We start from the raw sequence: 18,718 nt of genomic DNA on the forward strand, positions 1-18,718 counted from the left end.
CCGTCGTGAGTGGCCTTGCCTTCACTGTGTCGTCTAGGTCGCTCTGATACGTAACGGGGTGGGGCTTTATGATTATGCATGCTTCATTCTCTTACGTGACTATCATGTTTATGTTTTATGATGTTGAACACTTATTATGTTTTGTTAAGTTGATTTAACTCATTTGAGATATTTTGATGGGGCCTACGTGCCAAACTGATTTATGGATTATGAACTAAATTCCGCTGCAATGTTTACGACTATTTGGTTAAATCATTATTTAACTGTTTTGGATTACGTTTTATGTGATATCCCGTTGTTTACGATGCTTACTCTGATAAATGTTTTAAGAAATTTGTATATTGGGAAAACGGGGTGTTACAAATGCTACTGCTTTTGATGTTTTGAACATAGAAAGGTCTAATGGGAATTTCTTTTTTGTAAGTCACTTTTTTTTATTTTTTTGTGGTGATCGGGGTTTGAACCCGGACCTTGTAAGCTCACAAGGACCGGTAAGTCACTTTCTAACAATAGAATGAAATTACCTCAATTTTAGTGATGTTTTGAACATATAATATTATATGACTACTAAAAACAAAAACTTTTTTTTTTGTTTTACAGAATACTAAAAACAAAAAATTAAAATCAAATACATTAAACGATATTTTAATGCCTTAAAATGGCATACTTGCTAATTTTTTTTTATTTTTTTTATTTTTTTGTGAATCTACTAAAATTATTGTGAACATGTTTCACGATTTCTTCTTTCAATAAATAAATAAATAACGTTTCAGCATTTCTCATTTTCTCATTCGGTTACTCAGTGCGAGAACAAACCCTAGGTATTATTACTTACAAAACAAAACAAAAAAGTTCTGTTTCTTTTCGTGTCATGGATTCCATCAAAAAAAGAAAAATCACGACAAAAGAATATGAAGCAGTGGGAATAGATCTTGGAACAACCTACTCATGTGTTGCTGTATGGCTTGATGAACACCAAAGAGTTGAAATTATTCACAATGATCAAGGAAATAGAACTACACCTTCTTTTGTTGCTTTCAACAATGATCAAAGGTTGATCGGTGATGCTGCTAAGAATCAATCTGCCACTAACCCTGAAAACACCGTCTTTGGTACGTAGATTTGTGTTTCTATTCTTTGTTACTTCATGTATTTAGGGTTTGTTTTATTAACGGTTTGAAAAAAATTGATTTTAAAGTTAAATAATTAGAGATTTCATTTTAAAACAAGGTTTTTGTGTTTGTATATCATATTGAAAATCATGTATTGAAAATGATTTTTTAGGAAGTTACTTAATTGCAGTTTTAAATAATGGTTCAAGGTCGAAGTCGCGTATTGGATTTGCGATTTCGGCGGTGTGAATTAATCACAACATTGCACAACTCTTAAATAATGATAGTAACGTAAATAACTTAAACTATATAAGGATAGTTTTAAACTATAATGATAGTTTTAAACTAGAGATGGATTTGGAGGTCTAAACTATATAAGGAGATAACATTATGTAATTTATGATCAAATATGCATTAAAAATATGATTTCATCCATCTCAATTGAAAAAATATACATATTATGTGTCTATTGTTATGAATGGCATTTTATGCGGCCTTAACGGTGTTTTGTCGCGGCTGTTAGGACGTTTTGTCGTGATTTTTGGTCACTCCGTACAAACAGTGAAAAACACGGTAACATAGGCTAGCTATACCTTTTTAAAAAAACGTTATGAATGACGTTTTGTCGCGGCTTTTTTCTCAGTAACGGACCGATTTTTAAAACCTTGTCAAATGTAATTGTTGAAGTCCCAATCATTAATACTTGTGATTAGGAATTTAGGATGTAAAACATTTTGAGAACATTTTTTTAAAACCCCGGTTAGTATGCAATTGCTATTTTAGCTCGACAAATGAATGATGGGAATTTGTTTTTTTTAGATGCTAAGAGGTTAATTGGCAGGAAGTTTAGTGATCCGGTTGTTCAAAACGATATAATGTTGTGGCCATTCAAGGTTACTTCAGGTGTCAATGACAAACCTATGATTACCGCTAAGTACAAGGGTCAAGAGAAGCACTTTTGTGCCGAGGAAATATCATCTATGGTCCTTATAAAGATGCGAGAGGTTGCAGAGGCATATTTGGGGTCACCAGTCAAGAATGCTGTTGTTACTGTGCCGGCTTACTTCAACGATTCTCAACGAAAGGCTACTATTGATGCTGGTGCTATTGCTGGCCTTAATGTCATTCGGATAATCAATGAACCTACTGCTGCAGCTATTGCATATGGCCTTGACAAGAGAAGTGATTGTGAGGGTAACCGAAATATTTTTGTCTTTGATCTGGGTGGTGGTACTTTTGATGTGTCTATCCTCACAATTAAGGGTGATGTCTTTGAAGTAAAAGCCACTGCAGGTAACACTCACCTTGGGGGAGAGGACTTCGATAACAGAATGGTGAATTATTTTGTTGAGGAGTTCAAAAAGAAGAATAACGTGGACATCAGTGGGAATCCAAAATCCTTAAGGAGGTTGAGAACTGCCTGTGAGAGGGCAAAAAGGATACTCTCTTTTTCTTTTGTCACCACCGTTGAGGTCGATGCTTTATTTATGGGAATCGACTTTTCTTCATCAATCACTCGTGCCAAATTTGAGGAAATTAATATAGACTTTTTCATCGAGTGTATGAATATTGTTGACAGTTGTCTCAGGGATTCAAAGATATACAAGAATGATATTGATGATATTGTTCTTGTGGGTGGCTCGTCTAGGATTCCCAAAGTGCAGGATCTATTGCTAGAATTTTTCAAGGGGAAGGAATTATTCATGCGTATCAACCCAGATGAGGCTGTTGCTTATGGTGCAGCTGTTCAGGCTGCTATTTTGAGTGAAGGCTTTAAGAATGTCCCGAACTTGGTGCTACGAGATGTTACCCCATTGTCACTTGGTATTGAAGTAACAAATGAAGATATCATGGATGTGGTGATTCCTAGGAACACTTCCATCCCTGTCAAGATGACTAAAATATTTTATACAGCTGGAGATAATTGTGGTGTCTCTTTTAACGTATATGAGGGTGAGAGAGCAAGAGCTAGTGAGAATAATCTACTTGGTTCATTTGCGCTTGGTTATGTTTCAGGTCCTCGTGGCCAGCCCTTGGAGGTATGCTTTTCCATTGATGAAAATGGCATCCTGACTGTTACTGCTAAGGATATATCTACAGGCAATATGAACGCGATCACCATTACTAATGACAAAGAAAGGTTGTCAATGTTAGAAATTAAAAAAATGATTAAAGAAGCTAAGAAATACCATGTCGAAGATATGAAATTCTTAAGGAAGGCCAAGGTAATGAGTGCATTAGATTCTTGTGTTTACAATATGAAGAACACTTTAAAGAAGAAGGACGTTAATCTCATCCTCTCCGCTCAAGAAATTGAGAAGATCAGCAATGCAATTACTTTTGCTATGAATTTGCTTGATAAGAGTAATAAAGAGAAAAAAATAGATGTTCTTGAGAATCATCTGGAGGAGCTGGAGAGCATGTCGAAACACCTTATATCCAAGACTAATAATTTTATTTTTCTTTGATAAGATTTAAAGTGAAGTCTTGCTTTTGAAAGTGCTGAATGCAGACTTTGTTTTTATTATCATTATCTAATAGTATTGAAGTTTATGATAATATTTGTGTTTAACATATTACTCAGTTTTTATTTTCTGTTTTCCGTATTGTAAACCATGCTAACTCTATTATAGTTTTCTGTTTCCTTTAAAGCTTGCTTTAGGATCATGATCCTTCTCAGACTCTTTAATAATCTGTGTAAAGTAAGGTTACATCAACATTGAGTCGGTTAAAATTTGTTATATTTGTAACGGTGTTAGACTAGTATATAAGCTAGATTGTAACAGACTTCAATTCATTCATTTCAGAAAGTTAATTCTGTTTTATGAATCAATCTTTTCTTCACATTTTGATTCTTAGTGAATCAACATAACCAAGCTCTTGCTCTCTAGTTAATCTCTTTGATGCCTCGGATGAGTAAATAATCTGTAATTTAATTTGATATTAATGCAGTTGAAACTAGGAACCTTTCTAGAGCTTTATATCTTCAAGAATTTACTTGCCTCATCATAGAGGGAAAATAACATCAATTTATTCTCTTAATTATATAGAAACTGAACATCAAATATAAAAAATTGATTTGAGGTTTGAGGTTTCTTTGCTCCTTGTATCCTAATTTGTACCTGTTACTTAATGTTATTCCAACGATCTAATCTACGCCATATATATTTTCTATAGAAAGTTTATCAAGTACATATTTTTAACAGAAATCTTGATTCAAACGCTTGATCCAATGTGGCTGTTATGGCAGTATAAGAAGTCATAAAACCATTAATACTATTGCGTGCACATGAAGGCGCTTCAGATAACTTTCGTATTCCATTTCATGGATATTAAAACAAACCTGAAACATTCAGCAATGATATGTCTCTCTTTCTCTTCTGAAGTGAATGGCCAAAAAATACGAGTGTAAGACCGGGAAGTTCATTATGACAGTGTAACCATGATCATGAGAATCAAAGCAAAAATGCAAGCTCTTGATGGATAGATCAATGTTGTAAAACAAAAGAGTTCAAAATATGGCCAAATAGCGGCTGTAGAAGTCCCAAAACGCTTATACTATCTTGGTGTCGAATTGAAAACAGAATTGTTCAATAACCTCAATTTGGAATCAGCTTCATACTTTTCAAAATCCATTGCTTTGTAGTTTGAATATTTTGAAATCAGACTTTTCCTTGCTTGTGTCATTACTTAAGACTTAGTATAATTTTAATTTTAATTTTTGGAATGGAAGACTTAGTATCGTTTGAAAGGACGGATATATAGAATTTGACGGAAATCAGGCAAGGCTTGGTATAAAATAAACGGATCAGGATTCATTCGTGCATTTCGTTGGTTGCATCCTTCGTAATAACTATCATTTCTCATATATATATATATATATATATATATATATATATATATATATATATATATATATATATATATATATATATATATATTTGAAAGGCCAAAAAGAAGATTTATTATAAGGCATAACACATGACAGAAACACATTATACAATGAGGCTAGAAATGTTCGGCAGAATTAAACCTCCACCCAAAACAAGATAAGATACAACAGAAACAGTGACATCTAAACTTAAAACAAAATACCCCTGATCACCAAAACAAGAAGACAAAAACATACACCACAAATAGTAAACACCGAAACCAAAAATCACAGCTAAATGAAATTGAGATTCCGCTCCGCTTTCTATTGATGAACCATACTGTCAAACGCCAAACCACCTATCAAAAGCTTCACTGTCCAATCCTAACTCCCATGCATTCCATTGGATATAATAACCATTGATTGCAAGTGTAAATGAATCCATGTAATCTGCTATTTAACGATCTCCAAGATAGCAATTTTATTAAGCTTCTTTTGCCGAATATCCATTTCTCGACCAAATCCACTTGTTTTTCTCATATTCATTAAGCTGTATCAGCTGCACCAGCGAAATCTTTTTTCCACTTCCGATAAACTTCTGCACCAGGGAAATACCCCTTGACGACTCTCTCCCTGATGGAGCATTGAAGAAAGAAAGAAAATAGACAGGTAAAGCATACAAGACAGAATTCAAGAGGACAATTATACCACCAATAGATAAGCGTCTATTATTCCATTTGGACAGACGATTCCTCACTGCATCCACAACCGGTTTCCACAATCCCCCTCTACGATGATTACTAGCTCTCTCTAGCAGATTTGCTGATCTTAGTACTATCTTAGCTGCTTCTTCTTTAATCTCAGCAGGAAGTTCATTGCTTTCCTTAGTATTCCAAAAACCAGTTCCAATGGATATACATACTGAAAAGCAAGCAGGAGGATATTGTGCATACTGTGCTGCTTGATATTCATGAATAAAGATACCTTTCATGAAGGATAGTTGGTAACTTTGTAATATAACGAATACTATGTGTGCAAACATTATTAGGACCAAATATAAGTGTGGCCATGACCTCCTACCTAAATAGGTGCAGCTCGTCTAAAATCCATAGTTTAGACGAGCCCCACCAATGGTTAGAGTGAAGAAGATGTTTGAGGACATATTCAGTCTAATGTTTCTGGGGCTCCTAAATTCCTCCTCTGTTAGCTTCCTCATCGGAAAAACACTTTAATAAATATGGTTTGATACTATTGTTTATTTCTATTGATTTTTTGGTAATATCAGGATCTTTTATATATTTTATCCGTCTATTGTCCTAGGTGGGTTGAACTCTTTGCTAGATGTTGAAAGTTCTCCATCTCGTCCCATTGTTTCAAAAACACCTACCCTCATTCTGGAATGATATTGTGACCACTCAAATATGGTGTTACCACCATTCTAACATATAACTTCTACAAGAATTGAAGAAGAATATATTCTTAAGATCATTTTTAATTTTCGAAGGGACATTATACCTCAAAAGAGACTACGATCTTAAAAATTCTATTTATGTCGAAGGGACATAAATTATCAAATAGATTATGCTCTTAAGACCATTCCGAATGAACATTATATCTGAAAATGTTTATGGTCTTACGAACACTCCTAATTCTGAAGGGACAAAAAAATAAAGAATACGAGAAGAAAGACTCATCCACACAAGTCAGAGAGGGAGAGAGAGAAGAAAATGATTTGAAGTTTCGAAATACTTTTCGGTATATAGAATGTACTATGTGAGTTCTATTAATAGAAAAAATTCACAACTAAATAGAGAACATTGCGATAGCTTGGCCATTTTGAGTAATTCCTTTGGGAACCACAACAAATCCACCTTCAGCAACAAAAAAATGTTGGTAGCTGTTCTTTGATCTCTTGGTAAGAAAATCGTCTAGAATGCTTTCCAAATTATATAGGTGTTATATCCTGACATACGCTCAGATATGCAATAAATCACATGAAACTCTACCATAATTTATGTTCGGATGGCTAATTATTATTATTGTTGGAACATGTGTGGAAATTGAATTAAAAGACTAAACATAAATTTCAACGTAAGGTAGAACTAGTGTTGTGTGAATTGAAAAAAGTGGAAGTCCCGAATTGGATGGAACACACATTAGTATTGTTTATATAATTAGGGTGTACCTCTAAGAGTAATTATGTGAATGAAGTAAGCACTAAAGAAAATATATATTTACGTTTTTTTATTTTGAAATGATAAATTAAATATTTAATTTTATCATTATTAGAAAGTGCTTTCTTAGTCTCCAAGCTTTGCTAAAATATTTTGGAACACAATTTAGAATAATTTTGGAACACAATCTGAAATATTTTGATGTGCAATCTAATATATTTTGGTGCACAATTTAAAATATATTTTGGTATATAATATAATATATTTTTTTACTCAACATAATATATTTTGGTACTTAATTGAGATATTTTTGTACTAAATCTAATATGTGAATTACCTAATCCCAAACCCCAAAGTTTCTCACTTATTAGTTGTGAATTTTCTCTATAAATAGAGAACTCTGGTAGTGCATTCCACACACCAAAGAGTTCAATTGAGTTGTTGATAACTCTTTATCTCTTCTCCTTCCAGCTTGTGTTAACGAGTTATTCTTCTCCTCATCTCTTTTTTCTGTCCCTTTGGAATTAAGAGTGTTCTCTCTTCTCCCTCCAACTTGTGTTAACAAGCTATTCTTCTCCTCATCTTTTTTTATCTGTCCCTTTAGAATTAAGAGTGTTCTTAAGACCTTAATCCCTATTCGGTATAATGTAACCACTCAACTGTTTACAATTAATACTGAATCGTAACTATATACCTTTGTGTTTATCTTCGACATATATATTTAATCGTAACTATATACCTTGGTGTTTATCTTCGACATATATATTTAATCAAATACTGGTCATTCTCAATACCATCAATTTACCAAACATAAATGTCATAGTTTTTCTGATCAGGAAGCTAATAGAGATGAGACTCCTCAATTCCTTCTTTGTTAGCTTCCTGGTCGCAAAAACATAGTTTTTCGGATTGGGAAGCTAACAGAGAAGGAGTTTAGGATCCCCCAGAAAGTTTAGACTGAACATGTCCTCAAACATCTTCTCCACTCTAACCATAGGTGGAGCTCGTCTAAAATCCTTAGTTTAGACGAGCTCTACCAATGGTTAGAGTGTATATGATGTTTGACGACACGTTCGGTCTAAACTTCATGGGGCTCCTCAATTACTTCTCTATTAGCTTACTGATCGGAAATGTAACGCCCTCTTTGAATTATTTGTTTTATTTATTTATTTATTTGAGTTTAGAGTCTGTTCTTCTATAATTTAATTAACTTATTTGATAAGTGATATTTTGTTATGTGTTGATATATATATTAGTAGCCTATATTTGTTTATTTAATTATTTTAATGAGATAGAGTCGAATTATATGATTTATTTGATTATGTGGGATGTTGATATTTTATTAAGTGGTTTTATTTTATTATTTATTAGAATATGATTAAATAATAGAATAAGTAGACTTGGGGGGCTGAATTAGAAATTAAAGAAGTTTAGTGGGCTTAAGTAGAATTAAGAGAAGTGGTTAGTGATATAAAAGAGGAGAAATTAGGTTAGAATAGTTTTTACGTGAAAACAATGATGTGGGAGAAAATAAAGAGAAGAGAAGAGTCAGAGAATGAGAAGTCTGTAGAACCTTGTTGTCAATCAATCTAAGGTAAGGGTGGGACTATCATTCAATAATCTTGAGTCTATGATTCTGAAAATTTCATTTGACATGTTTAGGTTTAGTTTTTGAGAATTGAAGAATTAGGGTTAAGAGTGATAATTGATGGATTATGTTACTTTGTTGTCAATTGTGAAGTTTGAATAATATAAGTTGTTTTTCCTGATTTTTCTTATTTCTGTCTCGAATTTGAAACAAAAACTGGTATTGATCGGTACAGAATTGGTCTTAGGTGATAACATGAAAGTTGTAGGTATGGATGTTAGCTTTCTAATGCCGTTGGTTTGACTTCAAAAGGATTTATAGAACTTGAGTTAATGAATTTTTATGAATTTCAGCACAACCTTGTCCGAATTTGAAATGAAAACTGGTATTGATTGATACAGAGTTGGTCTTAGGTGTAAACACAAAAGTTGTAGGTATGGATGTTAGATTTCTAATGTCGTTGGTTTGACTTCAAATGGATTTATAGAACTTGAGTTATGGTCAAATTACTGCACGAAGGTCATAGTGAATTTTTATGGACTTTCAGTACAACTTTCTATGAACCGTGAAACTTTCTCAAAATTAATATTGGGTTTAATGAAGTCTTTAAAGTGAATAATTGAATATGATTTGATGTTATTAGTAATGTGATATAGTTGTATATGCATTATGTGAATTATATATGATGTTTAAGTTGATGTTGATTATCATTTGATGTTGTTATATCTTGAGATGTTTATGTGTTGCCTATGTTGTTGTTGCATATTGATCAAGTTGCAGGTGTTGGTCTGAGTTGTAAGTTGTCTTTCCAAAGTATTGAATCTTAAGTTGTTAATGTTGTCTAAAATGTTGAAGTCGTAGTTGGAGTTATTATTCTTTAAGAGGTGGTGTACTCTTACGTTGTTGTTTATAAGAAGTGTACTCTTACGTTGTTGTCTTATAAGAGGTGGTGTACTCTTACGTTGTCGTTTATAAGAGGTGGTGTACTCTTACGTTGTTGTTTTAAGAGATGGTGTACTCTTATGTTGTTATTCTTTAAGAGGTGGTGTACTCTTACGTTGTTGTCTTATAAGAGGTGGTGTACTCTTACGTTGTTGTTTTATAAGAGGTGGTGTACTCTTACGTTGTTATTCTTTAAGAGGTGGTGTACTCTTACGTTGTTGTCTTATAAGAGGTGGTATACTCTTACGTTGTCGTATTATAAGAGGTGGCTATGTTGTTAGGTTGACATTGTCGTTGACGAATCGTTGAAGTTGTTGATAATGACAAACCATGGAATATTAATGAATATGTTGTTGCTTATATTATGATGAGATGAGGAATATGTTGTTGTTATATTAATATAAGATGATGAATATGCGTTGCTATATTATGATGAGATGAGGAATATGTGTTGTTATTATTATTATAAGATGATGAATATGTGTTATTATATTATGATGAGATGATGATTATGCTGTATTATATATGATTATTATTATTAAGTGATGATTATGTTGAGTTGTATATGATTATTATCATTAAGTGATGATTATGTTGTGCGGTCTAAGTTATTATGTGATGATGATTATGTTGTGTGTTAAAGATGATATTTATGATGTGATGATCTATGTTGGTTATGATTTGGTTATTATGTGCTATATGATGATGTTTATAGTGTGATGAATATGAAGTTAATGATAAATAGAAGTTGGTTGAGTTATTAAGAATTATTACATGAAGGATTATTATTACTAATAGATGAAGTTATTTATGTTGTTAAATATAATTAATGAATTATATGCTTGAAATTATTGTTTGTGAAATCTCACCCCTTCTGCTTGGAAATATTGCTCTTCGTATGAGTAACTTGCAGGTGATCGAGTTTAAGTTGCTGTTAAATTGCTGTCGTGAGTGGACTATCTCTCACGTGTGTCTTAGGTGCTCTGATACGTAACGGGATGGGAACTTTGTTGCATGCTTTTCTATTCCTTCCGTATTGTTTATGAATTTACATGACTAAGTTGTTAATTGGATTTTTATGAGATGTTTTGATGAGGCCTGTGTAACGCCCACTTTTAATTAATCGATTATTTAATTGAGTCTAGACGAGTTATATTATATTTATATAATATATGTGTGATTATGATGATTTAGATGATTTATGTGATGTGACGATTTTTATGAGGAGATGAGACTTATTTTGTTGTTTAATAAAATAAGATTTGAAAATACAATAAAATATTTAGTTAGGGGCTGTTTTGAGATTTTAGAGAGTTTTGGGGAGAAAGAGAGATAAGATAAGATATTTGGAGGAGATATAAAAAGGAAAGACCTAGGTTTTTAGAAACACTTTGTACGTACGACTGTTTTTGGAGAAAAGGAAGAAAAAGCCATAGAAGGGAGAAGACTAGAAGAGAGCTGCGATTTTCATCAACTAAGGTAAGGGTGGGACTAACGATTCAGTTTTATTAATCCATATAATTCTGATAATCAAATTAGCAAGTTAGGATTGAATTAAGAAAATTATGAAATTAGGGTTAATAGGTGAAATTGATGATCTAATTATGTTAAGTTGTTAGATTGATGCTTAAACCATCCTTTGACCTTAGATTATGAATAGGATGGATTCTGGAATTGAAATTAGGCTTAAAACCTTGTGAATTGATGAATTTTCGTAAAAAACAGCATTCTGCCCGAGCCTATATTCATCGCTCGCCCTCGCGAACGATGATCCTCGCCTCGCGAGTGATGAAGTTCATCGCTCGCCACGCGAGCCATTTTCCCTCGCCTCGCGAGTTGCAAGTCGCAGCTCGCCACAACGAACACCTTTACTCGCCATAGCGAGCATGACCAGAGAGCATGTAGAATTCTGTATTTTTGACTTTTGAGTTGAACCTTAGATGTTTTTGAGTGCCTGAAGATGCCTATTAAAGATTAAATGATAACTTAGAATGAGATTGAACCTGATTTAACTTATAACAACATTAGTTGGGAATCTGGCTGGTACTCGCCATGGCGAGCAGATGCTCTCGCCTCGTGAGCACTTCCAGAACTGAGTGCAAGTGAGGATGTTCCTATTTTCTTTTTAACTCATTTAAAAACAAAACTTTTTTATCTCAATATATTTTTTGAAAGTTCCTTTTAAAATTTTGACGAAAAAATAAAAAAAAATTCCCTTTCAAATATATGGTATACGGGAGAGAGAGAGAAGCTGTTATCTTCTCTTTCAAAATTAATACCACTCAATTAATTTCCCTGCCTTAATTAAGTTGGGCTTTAACATTGTATACCTCCCTGGATATCACCCAGATGAAATTTCACCACTTAACAACACATTTAAGTTCTAACGAACATAAAGCCAATCATTAAAAAATTAAAGTACATGACTTATAAATACTGAAATTAATATTTTATGTGTTCCGAGTGTTTTGAAATCATCAATAATAGACTCGGAACTAATACATGCACTAATTTCCCTTTCAAAAAAAACAAACCAATCAAAATGATATATAACTCATAAATCAGAAGAAAAAAATCACAATGCTTCTAACGTACTACATAAATACATAAATCATATATTTGGGATTTGGATCTACAAATTTAATCTTGTACATTGCCTATGTGATCTTTGTTTTTCTAGCTATATCTAGGAAGGCTAGAAATGTTTCTACCATAAGTCAGTGCTTCTCTTTGCACTTCCAAAGATGCACAAACGTCTGATTGAAATTAAGATTATTTGTTGTCATCTCCTTTAAATTGTTCCAGCAAAAATAAGATTATTCTTCATTCCTTCAAACACATTAATACATTATAAGCCTCCTCCACATTATCACCTCTGTTGGCGTGGAGCGGCCAAAATCAAGGGGGTGCATCACAACGCTACCGATCCACGCGTTTGTGGATAGCGGGTATCGCGGACGAGTTTCTGCGACGCGGAGCGGATCAATTGCGGGTCAAATCGTCTGCTTTCCTGGGTCGTAGAGAAATACGAAACTGCCCCTCACTTAAGAACGGTTTGGAGGGACATTTTCGTCATTTTCCAAACCCTGTTTTTCTACTCCAATTCCATCGTACAGAAAGAGAAACGGCCGCTCTTCTCTCTTCTCCAATTCCATTCATCCATCGTACACAGAGAAGAGAACAACAACACAGCTCCATCATCCAAGTCAACAACAACAACACAGTTGCTCCTGCTCTGATCTTCATCAGGTTTGTTCTTTCTTTCTTCATCAGGTTTTCTTTTTTATTTTTTAAAAACTATATTCAATTATATAAGTTATAATAATCAAATTAAAGTGTTTTTATTTATAAAAAGTGAAACCTTCATTCATCCGTTTTTATTTAAACGGATGGTCATTTCAGAAATCAGTTTGTTGCCGCCGCAGTGATCTATCGCCGCCACCGTCCGTCATTCATTTCTACCATTCACCGCTGTCAGTCAGTTGCTTCACTATCATCTTGTATCAGTTGAGCTGCCGACGATAATTTCAAGTAAGTGAATTCATTGATTTAAACCTGTTTGAGTGTGCAATATCGTATCAGATTATGCTAGAGGTTTTCGTTTTGCGATTTGGTGGTTATTGATTTATCAGTAATGGATCTGGATACAGTTTTAATCGGTTTTTATGGTGAATTTTGATGCTTAATTCTTGGATTGGTGTTCATATTTTATATTTAATTTTTGTATTGGTTGATTGAGGCAAAAAATGAAGAATTGTGATGACCGATAACATTAATCTTATTTGCTTTATTTCAATCATGATATGGTTGTTGTTTTTTGCATTGGAGTTTTTTCGTGTTTAAGTAAGGCTGGTGTATAGAGAAAATAGATTAAATTGGTTGGTGCTATTTCTACTGGTGTGCTCAATTGGGTGTTTCTGGGTATGCTAATTGGATAAGGGAGATTGCTGTGAGTTCTAGATTTAGGTATACAAGTAATGTTCTTGTGGGGTCTGCTTTAATTGACATGTACACGTTAAATGTGATAATGTGGAGGAGGCATATAATGTATTAATGTGTTTAAAGGAATGAAGAATAATCTTATTTTTGCTGGAACAATTTAAAGGAGATGACAACAAATAATCTTAATTTCAATCAGACGTTTGTGCATCTTTGGAAGTGCAAAGAGAAGCACTGACTTATGGTAGAAACATTTCTAGCCTTCCCAGATATAGCTAGAAAAACAAAGATCACATAGGCAATGTACAAGATTAAATTTGTAGATCCAAATCCCAAATATATGATTTATGTATTTATGTACTACGTTAGAAGCATTGTGATTTTTTTCTTTTGATTTATGAGTTATATATCATTTTGATTGGTTTGTTTCTTTGAAAGGGAAATTAGTGCATGTATTAGTTCCGAGTCTATTATTCATGATTAATTTGGGTTATAGATCTATAAGATTAGAATTTTACTTTTATTTTTTTACAAATAGTTTTGATTGACTGGCAATCTGATTAGAGATATAACCATTCACACTCTTTTCTAGTCTAGCAGCATCCTTCAAAGCTTGCTTTAGGATCCTGATCCTTCTCAGACTCTTAGTTAATCAACATAACATAACCAAGCTCATGTTCTCTATTTAATCTTTTTGATGCCTCAGTTGAGTAAATAATCTCTGTGATTTAAGTTGTTATGTGGTTTAAACTTGTAACCTTTCTAAAGTTTTACATCTTCAAGAATTGACTTGCCCCATCATGTTTGGTTTAAACCTGAAACCTTTATGAGCTTTACATCTTCAAGAATTGACTTGCCTCATCATGTTTATATGCTTAGTAACATTAATTTAATCTCTTAATTACTTAATTTTATAGAAAGTAGAAACTGATCATCAAATATAAAAAATTGACCGTGAGTTGCAGGGATGCTAAGGTGTGAAAATATTCTCATTTTGTAGCTGCTTCAAACTGCCAATCTCAAGTCTTAGTGAGTTTTATAATTTTTTTTTTTTTTGGGTTACCTTAGTTCTCTTTGCTCCTTGTTTTCCTAAAATGCACAGAAGTAATGTGTACTGTAAGATGATTTGTACCTGTTGCTTGGAGTTATTCCAATGATCTGATCTATGTTGTATTTATCATAGAAAGTTTATTAAGTACATTTGTTAACAGTAATCTTAATTCAAACGCTTGGTTCAATATGGCAATATAAGAAGTCACACAACCATCAATCAGTGATTAAATGACCGTTGTGTAACTTTTATAGAAAGAGATGTTCTTGAACCAATTAGCAATGGTGTTATTTTAGCTCATTTTCAACAAATGGATGGATGGTAGACGATTTTCATTGTAAATGTATTGCATAAAAAACATTATTTATTGTTTTTAATGTAATTTAGTTCATAGTTTCTTTCATAATTTAGCCACGCCAAAATATTATGTCTGGCTCCGCTCCTGCTCTATAGGATGTTCCATATGTTTGGTGGTGTTGGAAGATTTCACTTTCTCTTCCTTTTGGTTCAGTTAGTTTATTACAATATTCACTTGACCGTTCAATTAGTTCCGTTTTGTCCTCTTCGTAGACTCCTCGGCCTGCCCTGGTTTTTAAATTCTTTATGATTATTATTTTTTCTTTTTGATATGCACGATGTTTAGCCCGGTGGCATTTGATATGGTTGGGGTTGGGGGTAATGTGGTATAGTAACAATCGGACAATATCATTCTGATTTTTTCATTTTTATTTGTTTGAAACTAACTATCTTTTTTATTATTAGAGTTTCAAACTACTGTGTAATTTTTTTGATACTTAATGATCTGTTTGTGCTAATGTTCTGAATAAGATAAGATACCTTTTTTTAAATTATATTTTATCCTGAATGGGCCTCTTTCGGTATTCATTTGAAATCACAACTTGGTGCTCTTGGTTTAGTGGTTTACTTGTTCGTACATTTTGTTGAGATCCTTTTCACTTTTATTTGATACATGTTTGTGAGTACCGAGGAGTATTTGATATGATTCGGTAAGATTGGAAACAATGCATATTTCTCTTGAAGTAGTAATTGAAAGTGCTCTTGGTTTAGTGGTTTACTTGTTCGTACATTTTGTTGAGATCCTTTTCACTTTTATTTGATACATGTTTGTGAGTACCGAGGAGTATTTGATATGATTCGGTAAGATTGGAAACAATGCATATTTCTCTTGAAGTAGTAATTGAAAGTGCTCTTGGTTTAGTGGTTTACTTGTTCGTACATTTTGTTGAGATCCTTTTCACTACTATGTTTTATTATTTTTTTGTTGCAGCCTGTATATAATTATTTTAACTTCAAGTATATGATTTGTGGAGATTTTAACATAGTAGCTTCCTTCAAAAAAAAAAAAAAAAAAACATAGTAGCTTTGCTGGACACACAATTTTCTTGGACACTTCACATACACTAACATATTGTTTTTTTTTTAATAACTTTATACCGATTAATAGATGGGAATGCCACAATGATTAAATAAATAATACCATTTTATGACATCTATAATAACTCAAGTTAATTTTGAAATATTTATTTTCTCTTGTTTTATGTTTTGATATTATTCTGTTAATTTTAAAGAAATGTAATATAAACATGTCGTGTCCTATAATGAACGGGTTTATTTTGCAGTCATTGAAGAGGGGCACAAGACGAAGATGAAGACTCCGAGCAAGAAAAACAAAAGAACTGAAGACGAAGAGGGTGAAACCAATGGAGGCGATTCATATATGTCCGAAAGCAATGTAACTGATCTGCCTTTGATCAAAAGGAATGATGATCAACATTTGATCAAAAGCAATAAAAGTGAAGATGGCGAGCAAGGCAAAAAGAAAAAGAAAAAGAAGAAACTGAGTGAAGAAAGCAATCATAAGAAGTATAATGAGTTCAATAGCAATGAATGTGAAGATGATGACCAAGGAAAGAAGATGAAAAAGAAGCGGAAGCTAATTGAAGGAAACACACTTGAGGAAGGTAACGGCTTTAGAAGCAATGAAGGTGATAGTGGCGAGCAGGGAAAGAAGAAAAAGAAAAAGAAGAAATTGAATGACGAAAGCAAACATAAGGAGTATAACGAGTTCAAAAGTAATGAATGTGAAGCTGATGACCAAGGAAAGAAGATGAAAAAGAAGCTAATTGAAGGAAACACACTGATGGAATGTAATGACTTTAGAGGCAATGATGATGAAGATGGTGAGCGAGAGAAAAAGATGAAGAAAAAGAAGAAGAAACCAAGTGAAGAAAGCACACATAAGGAGTATAGTGAGTTCAAAAGCAATGAATGTGAAGATGACCAAGGAAAAAAGACCAAAAAGAAGCACAAACTAATTGAAGGAAGCACACTTACTGAGTGTAATGACTTTAGAAGCAATGGAGGTGAAAAGGGTGAGCAAGACAAGAAGATGAAGAAAAAGAAGAAGAAACTAAGTGAAGAAAGTAAATGTAAGGAGTATAGCAAGTTTGAACCCAATGAATGTGAAGATGATGATGGCCAAGGAAAGAAAATGAAGAAGAAACTAATTGAGGAAGCCAAAGTTAAGGAGTATAGTGACATTATAAGCAATATAAGCAATGAAGGTGGGAATCCTGACCAAGGCAAGACGAAGAAGAATAAACCGAGTCAGAAAAAGAAAAGTAAGGAGAACAATGATTTTAATAGCAAAGAAGGTGATGCTGTCACTGAAGTTAATGATCAAGGCAAAAAGATAAAGAAAAAAAAGAAAGCAAAGACAGTTACAAGCGAGTCTCCTAACTGTGCACATAATGAAACTCCTAGCAATGAAGGTGATGCTGATGCTTGTTTCTCTGTCACTGATGTTAATGATCAAGGCAAAAAGATGAAGAAAAAAAAGAAAGCAAAGACAGTTACAAGCGAGTCTCCTAACCGTGCACATAATGAAACTCCTAACTCTGCACATAATGGAACATCTAAACGCAAACAAGTAACTTGGGCTGATGAAGTGGAGGAGAATTTATGTTGTGACGGCTTATTGCGTGGGAAAAGGTATACACCTGAAGAAGATGAGAAGATCAAAGCAGCTGTTTTTGACTATATAGATTCTCATGGTTTGGGAGACGAAGGTCTTGATATGGTTCTAAATGTCAAATTACACCCTGAGGTTAGCGGCTGTTGGAAAGAAATTGCAAAAGGCGTACCTGAGAGGCCTTATGAGAGTGTGTATCGACGTGCTCATACTTTGTTAGAAAAGGAGGGAAGGTGTAAGTGGACAGCGGAAGAGCTTGAATTTATTGAAAAGACCTATGAGCAACATGGAGCTAGTTGGAGAGCAGTAGCTGACGCTTTGGGTAAAAGTCGAGCTCAGGTAAAAGATGCGTGGCGCAGATTAAAATATACCAAAGCAAAAACAGGACATTGGTCCCAAGAGGAGTATCAAAAGTTATTTAACTTAGTAAACCTAGATCTGCAAGAGAGGGCTAAAGAGCCTTATAAAAAATCACAACATGGTATGCTGCGAGATAATATTTGTTGGGAGGCAATTGGTCACAAATTGGAGACTCGAAACAGTGCATTTTGCTGCAAGAAGTGGTATGAGCAATTAACATCAACAATGGTTGCTAGTGGTGATTGGTGTGATACTGATGACTTCCGCTTGATAAACGCTTTATATGCTTTGGATGCTTGCTGCATGGAGGAGGTAGACTGGGACAATCTAGTTGAGCATAGGTCTGGTGATGTGTGCAGGAAACGATGGGAACAAATGATCCAACATATTGGGGAGCATGCCGCCAAGTCGTTCATTGAGCAGGTTGAAGTTCTTGCAAAGAGATTCTGCCCTAACTTGTTGGAAGATAGAGAAGCCTTTGACAACAAACCTGTAATTTGTTGAGGTTTATTTCCATAAGATGAATTGATTTTGCTGAACCAGAATGTATTATGCTATGATGAGAATCGTGTTTTTTTTTTTTTTGTAATGAGATGTTAAGTAACATTGTTCTTTTATTCCTATTTAATAAGCTGAACTTTATTTGAAAGTGTTTGTTTTGATTAAAGGCTGGTTTTGTTTATCGTGAA

General features: G+C 33.5%; 2 protein-coding genes across 3 annotated transcripts; both read left to right on the forward strand.

The window, feature by feature from the left end:
- Positions 1-818: 818 nt before the first annotated feature.
- Positions 819-3,662, forward strand: LOC25497853 (heat shock cognate 70 kDa protein). Its single transcript, XM_013592575.2, has 2 exons — positions 819-1,112; positions 1,932-3,662. Exons 1-2 carry the CDS (start codon positions 872-874, stop codon positions 3,578-3,580), a joined length of 1,890 nt encoding a protein of 629 aa, XP_013448029.1. The 5' UTR covers positions 819-871; the 3' UTR covers positions 3,581-3,662.
- A 9,063-nt stretch (positions 3,663-12,725) lies between these two features.
- LOC112416380 (RNA polymerase I termination factor) lies at positions 12,726-18,718 on the forward strand. 2 transcript variants are annotated; one of them, XM_039827356.1, is made up of 4 exons: positions 12,726-12,936; positions 13,090-13,218; positions 14,592-14,655; positions 16,318-18,718. In XM_039827356.1, the coding sequence occupies exon 4, from the start codon at positions 16,344-16,346 to the stop codon at positions 18,531-18,533; it is 2,190 nt and encodes a 729-aa protein (XP_039683290.1). In that variant the 5' UTR covers positions 12,726-12,936; positions 13,090-13,218; positions 14,592-14,655; positions 16,318-16,343; the 3' UTR covers positions 18,534-18,718. The 2 variants fall into 2 exon arrangements, with proteins under 2 accessions (XP_039683290.1, XP_039683289.1); XM_039827355.1 differs by lacking the exon at positions 14,592-14,655 and having other exon boundaries at positions 12,727-12,936.

Source organism: Medicago truncatula, chromosome 7 (genome assembly GCF_003473485.1).
Source record: "Medicago truncatula cultivar Jemalong A17 chromosome 7, MtrunA17r5.0-ANR, whole genome shotgun sequence".
NCBI classification, from domain to species: domain Eukaryota; kingdom Viridiplantae; phylum Streptophyta; class Magnoliopsida; order Fabales; family Fabaceae; genus Medicago; species Medicago truncatula.

Bases quoted from the DNA above. Each gene is read 5' to 3' on its own strand.
- LOC25497853 (XM_013592575.2), top strand. From the start codon at position 872: ATGGATTCCATCAAAAAAAGAAAAATCACGACAAAAGAATATGAAGCA. The intron at 1,113-1,931 runs GTACGTAGATTT...TGTTTTTTTTAG, and splicing joins CCCTGAAAACACCGTCTTTG to ATGCTAAGAGGTTAATTGGC.
- LOC112416380 (XM_039827356.1), top strand. From the start codon at position 16,344: ATGAAGACTCCGAGCAAGAAAAACAAAAGAACTGAAGACGAAGAGGGT.